The 16,615-nt window shown below is 43.6% G+C and overlaps 1 protein-coding gene across 6 annotated transcripts in view; it reads right to left on the bottom strand.

Moving 5' to 3' along the window:
- Positions 1-16,615, bottom strand: part of HECTD4 (HECT domain E3 ubiquitin protein ligase 4) — a 183,852-nt gene that overhangs the window by 119,770 nt on the left and 47,467 nt on the right. For all 6 annotated transcript variants that reach the window (XM_029921457.1, XM_029921458.1, XM_029921460.1 and 3 more), the window contains exons 2-6: positions 10,599-11,116; positions 5,984-6,073; positions 5,021-5,151; positions 2,323-2,431; positions 1,313-1,451 (exon numbers count right to left, since the gene is read on the bottom strand). In XM_029921457.1, coding sequence (XP_029777317.1) covers positions 1,313-1,451; positions 2,323-2,431; positions 5,021-5,151; positions 5,984-6,073; positions 10,599-11,116 — 987 coding nt within the window. The remainder of the gene's footprint in view (positions 1-1,312; positions 1,452-2,322; positions 2,432-5,020; positions 5,152-5,983; positions 6,074-10,598; positions 11,117-16,615) is intronic.

Below are 16,615 nucleotides of genomic sequence, written 5' to 3'. Positions count from 1 at the left end.
TAGACCAGGGCCCAGCAAAGAGACAAACACCGATAAATGACAGTTACTATTATCAATCAAATGCTAGGTACTGTGCTCCATGCTAAGCACACAAAGATAGGGAAGTTAGGGTCCAGACCTAAAGGGATGCATGGTAGTGGGGAAGAAACACAAGAGCAGGAGATTTCAGCACAATCCAGCAAGTACCGTGACAGACCAGTGTGTGTGGAGGCACTCAGGATGAGCTCCGAATCCTAATCACAGGATGATTTTACCCAAACTCCTTTCAAGGCTCCAATTCCCACAGAAAGGCTCTTTAGAATAAATAAGGAAAGGATACCGTCCCCAAAAAGATCTGGCAAAAGAAAAAGACAGCTAGGATGCATACCATCTTTGACTCTCTGGAGGCTTTCTTCTTGTTGTTGTTGTTGTTTTTTAACCATAAAAGTTTGGTGATGGCCTTAGAAACTAGAGCACATTAAAGAGCCCAAATGTCCACAGGTGGATGAATGGATAAAGAGGAGGTGGCATATATGTACAATGGAGTATTACTCAGCGAGCAAAAAGAATGAAATCTTGCCATTTGTGACTACGTGGATGGAACCAGAGGCTATTATGCTAATCGAAATTAGAGAAAGAAAGATCATACAACTTTACTCATATGAGGACGTTACGATACAAAACAGATACACATAAGAAAAGGGAAGTGAAAATATAAAAACATGGAGGGGGACAAAAACACAAAAGACTCTTAAATATGGAGAACAGAGGGTTATTGGAGGAGTTGTGGGAGGGGAGATGAGCTAAATGGGTAAGGGGCATTAAGGAATCTACTCCTGAAATCATTGTTGCACCATAGGCTACCTAACTTGGATGTAAATTACAAAAAATAAATTTAAAAAATTAAACTAAGGGACACCTGGGTGGCTCAGTCAGTTCAGTGTCCGATTTCGGCTCAGGTCATGATCTTGTGTTTTGTGGGTTTGAGCCCCGCATTGGGCTCTGTGCTGACAGCTCAGAGTCTGGAGCCTGTTTCGGATTCTGTGTCTCCCTCTCTCTCTGCCCCTCCCTTGTTCGCACTGTCTTGGTCTCAAAAATAAAGAAACATTAAAAAAAATTAAATTAAAAAAACCAGAGCACATTCACTCAGATCACGTGGGACAACTCTAAGACATCAGGAGAAAAAAAGGAGAAAGCCTACACAGTGACAATTAAAAGGATGCCACTGTGGCAGGAAACGGTCTCAACGGTGTTCTTATTCCCTCTGATGAGGTCAGGAATTTCCCTGACCGTCTCCAAAATACGGAAGCCCATGTCTTGGTTTTCTTTTTACCTGAAGGGTATTCTGGTCAATGACCTGGAAAAGGGAGTGAGGTTTATTATCAAAAGACACGGGCCGGTGGAGAAGACCGCCACTGCCGAAAGCGACCCATCCTGGCTCCAGCTCCTCGTTCCGGCAGTACACGAAACCTCTGTGGGCAGGAAAAGACAGAAAGAGCACGCAGGCTGAGGACCCGGTGTTCGAAACCCCACACTGAGCTCCAACAAACATTTTCCACCTGATCTTTTAAAAATGACCCAGTGTGCAAAAACATCTAAAGGAGAGTACGTACATGACATTAACTTTGTGACTGACATGCTACAGCAAATATTCATTTTCTACAACAAATTAGAGTGGGGAAATAGTCGGGGACAAGATCTAATTAAATATACATAAGGATCTCAAACTGGTTTCTTTTTTGGCAGCAATTCACAGATCTGATATCCCCACTGATATGTTAATCCAATGTCAAATCCAAGTACAAAAAGACTGAACTAGGGGAGCCTGGGTGGCTTAGTCAGTTAAGCTTCCAGCTTGGGCTCAGCTCATAATCTCACGGTTCATGGGTTCAAGCCCCACATTGGGCTCTGTGCTGACAGCTCAGAGCCTGGAACCTACTTCGGATTCTGTGTCTCCCTCTCTCTGCCCCTCCCCACTCACATTCTGACTCTCTCAAAAATGAATGAATGTTAAAGAAAAACGCTTTAAGAAGACTGAACTAGAAAAATGTCCATTCATCAACATGGAGAAGGCAAAAATACTATAGCAATTCTGATCACAGAGAAAGTTCTGGCTAGAAACAATGACTTGAGGGCTACCAAGCTCTTTAGAGTAAAAACAAAGCTGAAATGCATCAACAGAACAAGAGGCTGCTAATCCAAGAAAAACTGCATTACCTGAAATTGTTCAGACTTAGTCACTAGTCGGTCTTTGTCGGGAAGGGGGTGGGGGCAGCAGAACAGGGAGATCTGCACCCCCAGGTATCTCCCGCAGAGAGATGTCTGAAGTTCCATGCAACTGACCTGAGAGTGCCGTGCAATCCGGAGCCCAGCTTGCTTACTCCTCTTCCAACGGAGTTAGTGGTGTACAGGTAGAGACCGTCCGCCGTGAGACAGCGCCCCAAGTCAGCATCTGAAATCGGTTTTCACAGTGCTTTTTCTAATGCAGTTATAAACAGGCCTCTTCTAGTGGAAAAGCCATTAGGAGGAAAAATAATCTCCCACTTCTACAATAAATGCTTTAGAGTGACTTCCAGGAAAGATGGCTCAAACTCCCAAATCAAACCTCCAGAATGTAGGCGGGATCAGGAACCAGGATCAGGGGAAGAGATCAGATAACAGCAGAGGAACCTGGTTCCACCTGCCAGATGTTGGGGTTCCCCCCAACTTTTCTTTCTTTCTTTTTCTTTTTTTTTTTTTTTTAATAGCAAAGAGTCAAATTTATGCACTCCTAATGCTAATCTGAAAGGAGTAGGACTGGAGTCTGGTGGTTAAAAAGCCACAAGCTTTTAAGGGCTTTGGGTACTTATTAGTGGACCTTAGGCCTCGCTGAACCTCAGTTTCTTCGTCCAGAAAATGAGGACACTGTGTACCTCAGGAGTCACCGTGACAGTTAAAGGAGACAGCACAGGGGGGCATCCCCAGGCCCCCGTTTCAAAACCATGGCTCCGCAAATGGCACATGCTATTATGCTGGCATACCAATGACATTCATGGAACTAAAATCTGCCTCTGTGGGTCTGCCCTCCAGTGACTCTGTTTCCCCTTAACTGTATCCGCTGCCAGCTAAGAAACTGGATCGCTCCATAGAAAAGTAAATGGTGGATTAATTTACCCTCAAGAATTTTTCCTGAAGAGAGAACTTGTAAAACTTTCAGCATTTTCCTAATCATTTCACTATGTTTAAGCTGGTCTACTCCCCGTCCTTTAAAGGAAATCCAACACCATGGCCCTCCTATTAGGAATGAGTATGCAGTTATCTTAAGAATTCAGTCATCTTAAGAATTCAGTCTACTAATCCAAGACCACTGGGATTTGTTAACTACTGGTTCTCAAGAAACAGTTAAAGTGAGTAATCATCTTTAAAATATTAACTTCCCGCCTTAATTATCTTAGCTTGGAACCTATAAACATCCATGTATTCATTACTCTTTGGACTGAGGCTCAGGGCTTTCTGAGGAGGCGTCTGACAAGGAGTGGGACCCAAGACCACAGATAAGATTGGCCCCGAGTGGATACTTATTGGAGCTGAGTGAGGAGTGCATGGGGTTGACTAAAGCATTCTCTCAACTTCTGGATCTGTCCAGTGTTTCCATATTAAAAATAAGATTACTTTTTAAATTATTATAAGAAAAATATTCTCTAGGTGGAAGCAAAACTCAAAGTACAAGGGAGTGAAAACCAACTAGACCAATTTAACACCATCATCTCCCTAAGAAACTACCCCAACGTAGATACTAAAAGAAGTAAAGGGAGAAAATGAAGGGGTTTTGTTGTTGTTTGAAGATATAAATTTCAGCCTATAACATTTAGGATTACAGGCTTTTTACGCGCCCGATCTTGTCTGATCTCAGAAGCTAAGCAGGGTCTGGCCTGGTTAGTACTTGGATGGGAGATTACAGGCTTCTTGCCTCTCCTGTTGACTCTAGTTGCCTCAGATCATCTTCCCATCGGTTCCTTACCATCTCACATGACTTTTGGGAAGTGACAGTACACGAAGACACGGGCCACAGGAGGTGAGGTGCAAGTGCAAGGGCGGCCTCGGCCCAAACTGCACCCCAGGCCCTAAGGTTGCCCACGAAGTCTCCCCATCAAGGGTGTGAAGTGAAAGAGCAGGCAGAGTAGGCTCTGAATCCCATTGCTCATCAACATCAATTTCTTAGACATGCACTTTGAGTCTTTCCATGAGAACACTGAACATTTTAGAAACAAGTTCCTGTTTTAAATTCCCGCTTCAGCAGTTACATAATGCTTAATGACAGAATACCTGTTACAACAGCAAACACGTTTGGGAGCAAGGTGGGCTCTTGGCGAGCCCATACCTCCAAGAGAGGAAGCTAGAAGCGGCGGGCCTGGGGCGCTGGGGCACCGCTCAGCCCATCCACCACGCAAACAGAGAAGCTGCCTCCATCGACACGTCAGGTCACGGAGGGTCAGTTAAGAATGCTTCGGCCATTTTCACGGAGATCACAATAAACTGATACGGAAAACTTCTGGAAGTGTAAAAACGTTCTAACCCAACCTATTTTGTTAAAGGAGATACTTAACCATTTGTGCTCCTTTGAACAATCTTTTTCTTTTCTTTTTTGTCCTTTTAGGACGGGAGGGTTTGTCAACACACACATAATAAATTACTAAAAGAAACAGCATCAGGCTCAGGCAGCAAGATCTGGTATTTTGTTCATGGACATAAAAATTCAACGTAAGGTTCCCGTGCTCAAACTCAAATACCCAGGAGTCAACCAAAGTAATCTTTGGCTCCTTGGCTAAAGCGTATGGGGGATACATCTCCCTTGCAATATGAAGGCCTAACCATTTTCTCACCTCACTGTCAGCTCTCACACATTAACTGAGAAAGCAGACGATGAACACATTGTGTAGGACACCCTAGCGCTTTTAGTTAGAAGAGCACAGAGTTTTATCTAAATAATTTGCCACAATGATCGAAGACCTTTTTTTTCCACGTCTTCATTCCAACCACAGGAGCAAAACCCCCTACTTACCTTTATTTTCAGAACTGGAGCCGGTGTTGCTGTCTGGTGCGGGCAGCATGTCTTCATACCCCCACGATACGATGTGTTTGCCACCAAGCAGACAGGAGGGGGAGCCAGGCCCCCCTTCCAAAAGCAACAGCCTGAAAACAAGGAGATGCGAGAATCGTCCAGACAAGAACACTCTCCATTTCAGCAAGAAAATGGAAGTCATCTCAAAGAGCAGATAACTCTATAATTTTATACAAATCTGTATCTGGAAAAAATATAGTCCTGTTTTTAAATTTAAAAATGACAATTCCATGCTTACAGAAACATTATAATAAAAGTATAGCTGTGTATGGGGCTTGGAGGGCTCAGTCAGTTGAGTGTCCGACTTCAGCTCAGATCATGATCTCATGGTCTGTGGGTTCGAGCCCTGTGTCAGGCTCTGTGCTGACAGCTCAGAGCCTGGAGCCTGCTTCAGATTCTGCGTCTCCCTCTCTCTCTTCTCCCCACCTTCCCCCCCGCCCCCCAGCCCGCCGTTGGGTTCTATCAGGAATAAACAAACATTTAAAAAAAAATTTTTTTTTTTAAAGTACAGCAGTGTGTAAAACGTACAGGTTTTACATATACGTAGAGGAGGCAGTTAGGGTAAGGATTGGGAGGCACGTATACCAAAACCTGAGGAGTGGTTATCTTTGGGTAATGAGATTGTAATGATTTTCAGCTTCTTTACGCCTTCACAGCTCTTAAAAATCTATAATAAGAATTCATTATAAGTGATTACATTTTAAAAAACAAAATAAAAACTGAACACCACACTCTAGGAGCACTTTCAAAGAAAGAAGGAGACAAAATTAAGATGAATAGGACAATATTCTTATTTTAAAATATGAATCATGAATGAGTTTAGCACTCTACTCATTAAAAGAAACTTTATGATCAAATCTCCCTTATGGAGGAAGAGGATAAGGATCCAAAGTGACAGCTCACCTATACAGAACGTCGGCTACAGGCAGGGACCCCAGATCAGTCTGTTTCTGTAGTAGATGGACCGTATGGACAAAAGTCTTCAGTGATCCCCTAAAAATAAAAGGAAAATTGTCAGCACTGAAAAGTCAAATAAGAAGGTTAAGTTTATTAACCATGTGAGAAGGTTCCAAAAGGTGTCTGCTTCCACCAACCGGAAGACATGCTGTACGAAATAGACTTGATTCTTACGGATTACCACTGGCTCATACAGAAAGCTACTACAGGAGTGGTACCAATTATGCCAATTAGGATGTTCTCCTTGCATCTGTAGAGGTCAAGAATTTCCCCCGCAACACAAAGTTTAAAGCAGAAGGCTCCAACACAAAGAGCATGTGGCTATTATGTTTGGACACCGTTTCATCAAGTCCTTCTCTAGTCTAGGACAGAGATTTTACAGATGTGTTTATATTTAATAATCTAACCGTATTTCTAGCCTTAGTTTTTCTTTAAGTTCATTCATTTATTTTGAGAGAGAGAAAAGAAAGGGGGTGGTGGAGAGAAACAGGAGCTAGGGAGGGGCAGAGAGAGGAGAGAGAGAGTCCCAAGCAGGCTTTACACTGTCAGCCCAAAGCCCCATGCAGGGCTCAATCTCAGGAACCAGGAGACCATGACCGGAGCTGCAATCAACAGGCAGACGCTTAACCAACCAAGGCGCCCAGGCACCCCCAGGCTTTATCTTTAACTTTATCCATCTTACGTAACATCTCCCCAAACCTCTCACATTAAATAGGACTGAAAAGGAATATATTCATATAATTAAAAAAAAATGTTATTAAAGTAAACTCTGCCCCCAATGTGTGGCTCAAACTCATGACCTTGAGACTAAGTGTCATAAGCTCTACCGACTGAGCCAGCCAGGCCTCAAATAATTAAGATTGTGTGCTCAGGGGTGTTCCTCCTGCTTCCCTTGCTGTGAAGTAGGGGACTGCTAAGACTTGTGGAACTGGGGCGCCTGGGTGGCTCAGTTGGTTGGGCATCCGGCTACGGCTCAGGTCATGATCTCATGGTTTGTGGGTTCAAGCCCCGCATCGGGCTCTGTGCTGACAGTTAGCTCAGAGCCTGGAGCCTGCTTCCGATTCTGTGTCTCCCTCTCTCTCTGATCCTCCCCTGCTCGCAGAGTCTCTCTCGGTCTCTCAAAAACAAAACAAAAACAACCACCACCACCACCACCCAATTTCCTTTTGGGTCTCAAGGCTCCAAACTCTGGGAAATCTAGAATATGGTCAGCAGGATCTAAAAGAAGGTGCTTTTAAGATGCACAGGACTTACCTGGCCAGACGCCAAGTATAAATCACCACAGAACATTTCCTGCACTAAATGATTGCCTGTATCAGATAGGCTGACTTCGGATCGCCACCTTATTATCTTACCCAAGGCTTTAATTGCTGGGGATCATATGCCCGAACCCTAAAAGAAACGGAACGCCTGGCACCGGATTGAGTAGGCTTAACGTCCTCCTAAGTGCCCCTCTCACTACTTCTGCTGTTCAAAGAACCAAAACCAAAGAGCAATAGAACATAAAGCATGAAGGCAGCAGACAGGGTCTAAAGGCTCGAGTTGGGAGTCGGGCCGCTCACCAGCTGCCCCAACCCAACCCTGTCACTCAATTCCTATGGATTTCTGCCTCTTCATTTCTCCAACAGGGAGCTCTCCTTGGAGTGCAAGGAGGTTAAAATCGCAGGGCAAAAGCACACCGGAGCATTTAAGAGCGTTATACCAGCCATAAGGTACCGCTGCCCGGCAGACAGATCACTCATTCCACGGCTCGTAAGCCCCTCCGTGGTCAGAGCCCTGCCAACCTCCCCTCAGGTCCCTTTCCTCTCCCACTGCCTTCCAGATGATTATGGTGCTGTCCCTCAGGACCCCAAGCACAGCAAGAGCATCCGAGTTGTGCCACATGCTGTTACTCTTGACTGCGACACTCGGCCACGGGCTGTGTCTTTCTCATCCAGCCTCCGCTCTACTTCAGGGAGGCTTTCCCTGCAGTCTCCACCGCCCGGTCCCACCTCTGCTTAGTCATCCTCTATCAAAATACCCTGCCAGGTCTTCCTGCAAATGAACAGCCTCTCTGAAATTAGCTTATGCATGGCGACTTTGCAGTTGTAGGAACCAACTCTCTTGCTCACTGCTGGGTCCCGGCTGCCTAGAGCGCCTTGCACACGGTAAGTGAGCAATAATTATTTACAAAGTGAATCACCCTGAGTCCATTCAACTGCCAGGCGTGAAGCCATGAATCACTGGGTTCCTAAAACCTAGCAAGGTTCCCGGCAAAGGTGTTCAATAAATGTTAGTTGGCTGAATGAATAAACGTCTTCAGAATAGTTTTGAAAATGTTTGGTCTTTGAAGGCATCAACCCCAGAAGTTCCATCACGTCCCTAATAACTTCAAAGTCCAGAATGAGAAAGCAATCTTGGCAGTACAATGTAGGAATTCTCTTTAAAAACAACGCCGTTGGGCATCAGACTTCGGCTCCGGTCATGATTGCACAGTCTGAGTTTGAGCCCCATATCGGCTAAAATAAAATCCCAGGTGAACCCCACTTCGGTCTCTTGTGGGACTGATTCTCTCTCTCTGCCCCTCACTCACTTGTGCCCTCTAAGTAAAAATCACAAAAAACCCCAAAAAGAAACTAAAAACACTCATTTCAACATTACTGAGTGGAATTTGGAATCTTAAGCACATAAAGCAATTTCAATAACTATTCGATTGAATGTGGTCACAAAAAGCAAATTTTAATGATCCCATGTTCAAGAACTAAAAAAAATGTTTAAAATTCAAGAGTTGATGATTATTCCTAATTAAAATTCAAGAGTTGATTATTCCTAATGCTTTAAATCTGCCTGAAGACAATTCTATCTAAAAGCATATTTCTCTAAATGGGATTTTTGTGTTAACAAGAAGCCTATTTAGGGCTTGAAATGGTCTTCTACAAATGTAAAATATAAGCCAATTCAATAAAAAGTCTTTCCAGGGAAACTTATTTCAGTACCACCCAGTAACGTCTCCAGAATTAAGCTCATGTTAGGATTTCCACAATCCTCTACAGTCTTTGGGGATCTAAAATCAGGCTAAGATAGTTTGCTCAGGGCAAAGAAACTGACAATAAATACTGGGGCCATCTTGCCTTAAAAAATAGCTTAGAGTCAACCATTTGAAGGTCAACTTTGACACCATAAAAGCAATCCTCCAAGAAGAATTGTCCCACATACACTTTGCTTTAAAAAAAAAAGGGGGGGGTGGGGTGCAGAGGGTCACCTGGGTGGCTCAGTCAGTTGAGCGTCCAACTTCGGCTCAGGTCATGATCTCACAGTTCACTGGGGGCTTGAACTAGCTTAGAGCCTGGAGCCTGCCTTGTATTCTGTGTCTCCTCGTCTCCTCTCCCTCCCTCCCTCTCTCTCTCTCTCTCTCTCTCTCTCTCTCTCTCTCTCTCTCTCTCCCCCCCCTCCCCTGCTCACACTCTTGCTCTCAAAAATAAATGTTAAAAATCTATGTTAATAAAACAATACAGAGGGTGTCTGGATGGCTCAGTCAGTTAAGCATCCGATTTCAGTTCAGGTCATGATCTCACAGCTCGGGAGTTCAAGCCCTGTGTTGGGCTCTGTGCCAACAGCTCAGAGCCTGGAGCCTGCTTCAGATTCTGTGTCTCCCTCTCTCTCTGCCCCCCTCCTGCTTGCACTGTCCATTCTCTCAAAAATAAACAGGAAAGAAAGGACAAAATGGTCAGAGAACTCAAAGAAAGTTCTGAAGGGAGAGGGACAGATTAGTCTCACTAATTAATGTCACACGAATCTTCAGACCACGGTCCTAACTGGTCTCTAGACAACTAGCCTAGAAGTAAGGGCAGAGGACATTCCCCTCATAAATATGTGCCAACGAACATACAGTCATTGGGCAGGACAACGTAGAAATCCTCTACCTGGAAAAGTCCCTCCAAGCACTCTTCCTATTGATAGAAAATCAGTAACATCGGCTTATACACAAAGGACAGTGCACTATTAAATCTAGACATATACAGAGAGACTTTCCATTAAGTTAACGGAGGCAGAGCGTCTGGGTCTAGAAATATAATTTGTAACCAAATCTGTGGGAGTCCAGGTAATAACCCACTCCCGCAGGGGCGTTGGTGGTATAGTGGTTAGCATAGCTGCCTTCCAGGTAATAACCCGCTCTCTCGCTGACAGGCTTATAGGCCCCCGTGGGGACAATAAAATTAAAAGCTCTACAAGTTTTCTGAGCATCCTCCCGGGAGGGTACAGATGTGCCACCACTAACTACTGCACCTAAAGCGCAGGGCGGCGAGGGAGGGCCCGGCAGATGGCGGCAGGGCCGGCTCTCCGTTTTCCGCCGCCCCGCTCTACCGCGGGCGCAGACCACGAGAACTGGAACTTCGCTTCCAGCCGGGCTGCCCGGTGCCCAGTGTTGGTGAAAGCATCTTCTGCACGGTCACCGCTGTGAAATTCAACGCGGCCGACCAAGGCGGCCTACTGGATGTGAAGACTCCATCAAACCGGCGTACCCTCTGACCGCCCCAGCCCCGCCCCCCAGGGGCAGAGGCCACCACCAGGCTTCCCTTACCTGGCACACGCCAAAGCCACCAGGGCAGCAGCGGCATTTTCTCTTTGCTTGTGTGGGATGTGCCGGCCCGCGTCGGGGGCGTCCTCCAGCCAGGAGCACAGCAGAGTCTCAATGCCGTTGAGGCAGTCGGCGGGCTCCTTGGTCAGGCTCAAAGGCTGGCAGTCGCGAAGGCAGTTCAATAGCACCTCGGCAGTTATGTTACAGAGAGAGGGGTCCGTCCTGCTCTGGGACTGGATGAGGGGGAAGACCAGCAGGAGCCCCATCCGGGACGTGAAGGGCGCCTGCTCGGGCTGCTGCAGCAGGCCCTGGCGCTTGAGCAGGGCCAGCGTCTCCTCGTCGCCCGAGCTCTCGCGCTCGTGCTGCTCCTCCAGGGCGAGCTGGCGCTGCGCGTTCCACAGGCCCCGCAGCGCGTTCAGCCGGTACTCCAGCAGCCGCGCGTACGCGTTGCTCTGATTGCCGCAGACGGAGCGCAGACGCTCGGCCAACTCCGTCGGGTTCTTGGTCTCAAACGTCAGGATCTACGGGAACAAACAGGAAAGAAGTGCGGACGCACGGTTTTCCCCACTGCTTTCACCGATGCAAGCAGATCGGGCCAATGGGGTCTAAAAATAGTCACGTAAAGCATCTTAATTGCGGCAGAATGTGAAAATATCTGCTGTAAAGCCAGGTATTTGCTGGTGGAGATTTTCCCCCCACCTTGGGGTGTTTCCACTAGTGCTCCAATTAAAAGTAGTATCAGACCTAATTCAAAGAACCCAAATCATGAAGACAGTGAAGTGTGGAAGTTAGAAATTCATTCATGTAATTTATTTTAGAAAATGGAGGTACAGATCTTTATTAAAAGGTCTTGAGTTATATATAATGTAAGCCTCTGACTCCGATTACCAGGAGGGTTGGAAGTGAGAAGAACAAAGTTTTACCTGAAAAACTGAATACATCTAATAAATAATGGATAGTTTATTGTTCTTTGATTTTGAAGAACACTCATTTTTACTACTGTTAATCCATTATTTCAATCAGTGACACGGTATGGACTTACTCAGTTCGTAGTGACAGAGGAATCACTACCATTTTCTTGCCCAAACATACATTACCAGATCTCCTCTAGATTTTCAGCAACTAGGGAAATAAAACCATTAAATCATCAATTAAGAAAAGAACCAGCTATCAAGAAAGAATTAAGGGGGAAGGATGATGGAGGTGGAGATGGGAAAGTGGGTGGTGGGCATGGAGGAGGGCACTCGTGGGGAGGAGCACTGGCTGTTATATGCAAACCAACTTGACAATAAACTATAAAAGAAAAAAAAGAATTAAAGAGGTGCCTGGGTAGCTCAGTTGGTTAAGTGTCCAACTTTAGCTCAGGTCATAATCTTGAGGTTCATGGGCTTGAGCCGGGTGTCAGGCTCTGTGCAGACAGCTCAGAGCCTGGAGTCTGCTTCTGATTCTGTGTCTCCCCCTCTCTGCCGTTCACCCATGCTTGCTTGCTCTCGCTCTCTCTCTCTCTCTCTGTCTCTCTCTCTCAAAAGTAAATACACATTGGGGCGCCTGGGTGGCTCAGTCGGTTAAGCCTCCAACTTCGGCTCAGGTCAGATCTCACGTTCGTGGGTTCGAGCCCTGCGTCAGGCTCTGTGCTGACAGCTAGCTCAGAGCCTGGAGCCTGCTTCCCGATCTATGTCTCCTTCTCTCCCTGCCCCTCCCCATCTCATGCTCTCTCTCTCTGTATTAAAAATAAATTTAAAAAACATTAAAAAAAAGTAAATACACATTAAAAAATTTTTTTTGAAAAAAAGAAAGAAATAGGGGCGACTGGGTGGCTCATTTGGTAGAGCACCAACTCTTGATTTCAGCTCAGGGCAAGATCACTGATCTCATGGCACTAACGGTGTGGTGCCTGCTTGGGATGGTCTGTCTCTCTTGGTCTCTCCCAGGCTTGCGCGCACATGCATGTGCACACACATGCTTTGACTCTCAAATAACCTTTTAAAAATAAACTAACTTCATGATGCCAAAAGTTTATGCATATAAATTAAACTAGGTTAAAATGAACAAACTACTATAATCAACAAAGGAGGACACTCTAGGAGCAAACATAGCAAAAACAGTATCGGGTGCCAGAGGAATCTGGTTCTCGGTAGACCAAAAACATCAGGGTGGGAAGAGGTTTGAAATAAAAGCAAAAAACAGTTTTGTCATTGGCACTGACATTTTAAAAGGGTATAGATCACTTTATTTCTCTCAGAATCCTGCAAAATACTTTCATTACCTCAAATTTTGCCTTTAAAAACAGCCCGATAACAAGAACTTCCAGAACAATGTCAACACAGTGACTGCCTTGCTTAGCCATACATGCAAGTCACTGGAGTGAAAAAGTGTTCAGTTAAAAAAAAAAAATTCCAGAACACCTGGCTGGCTCAGTCAATAGAAAATGTGATTTGATCTCCAGTTGTGAGTTCAAGCTCCACATTGGGTGTGGAGCCTACTTAAAAATAAAAAATTCCAATTCAAAAAATGTGTTTCGTATATTTAGAAAAAAGTCTAGCTTTTAAAAAAAAAAAAAAGGTAAGCAATTTGAACTTCAGTGCCAGCCTATCAGATCAAGAATGAAATCCAAATGCCATGAAATTTCAACCAACAAGGGCACCTGGATGGCTCAGTTGGGAAAGCATGCAAGTCTTGGTTTTGTCTCAGATCATGATCTCAAGGTTCGTGAATTCAAGCCCTGCATCGGGCTCTGTGCTAACAGCGCGGAACCTGCTTGGGATTCTCCTGCTCTCTCTGCCCCTCCCCTGCTTGCTTGCTTACTTGCTTACTTGCTCTCTGAGTCTCTCAAAATAAAAAATATTTTTAAAAAATAAAATTTCAACCAAGGACTTAGCAATAAAAAGGACTACTGATTCATACAACTTCACTGAATGTCTATGGCACTTTGCTGAGTGCAAGCAGTCAATTTCGAAAGGCTGCATCTATTTGATTCCATTTACATGACTTTCTGGAAAGAACCTAGAACTACTATGATGGAGAAGAGATCAGGGATTGCCAGAGGTTACGGGAACAGGCAGATTATACAGGAATAGTATGAAGAAGTTTTTTGGAATGAATGAAGTGTCCTGTGTCCTGGTGGTAGTGGTGATGATGTGAATCTACACGTGTTAAAATTCATACAACAGTATACCTCCTGAAAAGGTCAATTTAACTGGACAATAATTTTTTTAATAAAAAGAAAAACAATTCCAGTCAAGCTGTATCTGTATTTAACGAGGTTTCACTGACAAAGCTATTTTGCCGGTCACATTAAAATTAAGAACTAGGACCACTTTTAGTTAGTTTTTAATACAACAGAAACAAATAATGATTAAAGGTCTTTCACCATCAAGTCATACCAAACTGTATTTTCCCACCTTTTCCCTGGATTCAAACACAAATCACCCTTTTGATTATTTCTCACGTGGCAGATAAAATAACTCAAACACCATAAAAATATGATCGTATTTCAAGGGCAATCATCTACCTTGAAGCTGTAAATATCCAAGGAAGGTAGTCTGCTCTCCCCCCAGTTAAGGACATTTGTCAAAAATCATTGATGGCTCTGTCGATTAAGTGTCCCACTCTTGATTTCCTCTCAAGTCATGGCGTATGAGAATGAGCTCCAAGTCGGGAATCTGTGCAGACAGCGTGGAGCCTGCTTGGGATTCTCTCTCTGCCCCTCCCGGCTTGCACACATGCATGCTCTCATAAAATAGATGTAAATAAAATAGAACCACCAACCAAAGACTAAGGAATTTTTCAATGTTAAAAAAACAACAACAACAAAATCAAACTTCAACTTTGTCTTCCCAGCTATAAATATCTAAAACAAATTTTGTTGCATTTTTTAAAAGCTTTCCAATATTGGTTTTGTAATTTCCACTCAGTACAACTCTTGGATATAAAATACATGTGCTCCACATACATTTTTTACTTCTGGTACACTGATCAGCTACTTAAGTTATATGAAGCAACTGTTAAAAAATTTAACACAGGCTTTTATTACTCGAGAATCAAAGAACTTAGTAACATTAAATTCAGCTATTTCTTTTTATTATCACTCTTAAACATAAGCGGTTCTAAAATGTGATATTTCATGGTTCATAAAAGGATATTTATGACAGTAATCTATAGCTAACTCCAAATATTGAGACTAGCCGAAAAAAAAATATATACCTCTGCACTTTTGATTCTATTTTTATAAGTACTTCAGTTTATTTTTGCATTCTACTTGAAAGACAAATATTCTGAAAAGACAGGAGTTATAATTAACCAAATATTATATAATATACACACTTAAGTGCCTTATGTTTATTGATTTAGCAGTGTCTAAAGCACACTATGCTTTCAGAAATCCATTAGACTACTCAGCACTGTCCATTCCAATGGCCCCTTATGAAAACTAAGGACTGCACTACATGGCCGTTTTTCAGAATTCTAAGTTTGAAGGTCATGGCCAAACACTCCATCAAAGACCTCATACCTCGGAGTTTTAGTAAATCCACCATGAAGGATCTATTCTGGTACTTATGTATATTAAATGACTGGTCTCAGATCCCGCTATAAAACCACTGCTCTGGAAGCAGACAGAAGACCAGAATGTCATTAGAAAAGGAATATTTTGCTCCTTAAAAAGGGGGAAAGCTATTTAAGAACAGGGAAGATCCCGGTTATCCTTAATCAGAAGGAAGGGTCACTAACTATACTTTGGTGATAATGAAGTCACCCAATGAAAGGAATGACTTTCAAAAGTAACTTGTAGTCTCAATGTATTTTTTTTTTAAATCATACGTGATGTACAAGGTTAAGCTAAGACAACAACAATCATTCTAGAAAGTCTAACAGAGGGTTAGACTAAATCTGGCTTTGGACAAAACTACCATATCTGACATTAGAACAGTTATAGAGGATCAGCTCACTTCAACCAATTTCTTTCCATTTTCCACATGGAAAAATACAAGAATATACACCTGCCAGCCATGACGTGAAATACGCAATGCCAACATGCATTTCAAGTAATTGTGGTAAGAAAAAGCACAGAGAAGATTTTAAAGTAGTAGATCATGTTATATATAAAGAAGTTAACTAAACCAATAGGTAACAGAAAAGATTAGGGCATGAACTACCGTATTCCCCTAAATCTAAGTATCAATATCCATCTACTTCACTATTCAGAACAGGGATGCAAGTCTCTAAAAAGGTCAAGAAATTGAAAGATCTAGGGGCACCTGGGTGGCTCAGTCAGTTGGGCATCCAACTTCAGCTCAGGTCATGATCTCATGATTTGGGAGTTCAAGCCCCGTGTTGGGCTCTGTGCTGACAGCTCTTAAGGGTCTCTCTCTGTCTGCACTTCCCTCGATTCTGGGTCTCTCTCAGCTGCCTCTCAAAAATTAACATTAATAAAATTTTTTTGAATACAATAAATAAAAACTTAAATTTTTAAAAAGGAAGTACTCAATTAAAACCTATAACATTAGGGGCACCTGGGTGGCTCAGTTGGTTGAGCATCCAACTCTTGATTTCAGCTCAGGTCATGATCTCACAGTTTATGTGTTTCAGCCTCAGGTTAGGCTTTGTACTGACAGTTCAGAGCCTGGAGCCTGCTTCAGATTCTGTCTCTCCTCTCCTCTCCTCCCTCCCTCTCTCTCTCTCTCTCTCTCTCTCTCTCTCTCTCTCTCTCTCTGCCTCCCCCCCCAACGATCTCCATCTAAAAAATAAACAAACATTAAAAAAAATTTTTTAAAGATTTATATATGCCCTATAATTAGGACTTTGTAAAACATGCTTGTTCAATTTGAAATGTCATTAGTATTTGTGGTAATAGAAACATGGGTTTTTCTATTTAAAAAAAGAAACAGAGCAGGTGGTGCTGGGAGAACTGGACAGCAACATGCAGAAGAATGAAACTGGTCCACCTTCTTACACCATACAGAAAAATAAACTCAAAATGGCTGAAGGACCTGAATGTGAGACAGGAAACCATCAAAACCCTC

The sequence above is a fragment of the Suricata suricatta genome, chromosome 14 (assembly GCF_006229205.1).
Source record: "Suricata suricatta isolate VVHF042 chromosome 14, meerkat_22Aug2017_6uvM2_HiC, whole genome shotgun sequence".
In the NCBI taxonomy this organism is placed as follows: Eukaryota; Metazoa; Chordata; class Mammalia; order Carnivora; family Herpestidae; genus Suricata; species Suricata suricatta.
This window is presented reverse-complemented; position numbering and strand designations above follow the sequence as displayed.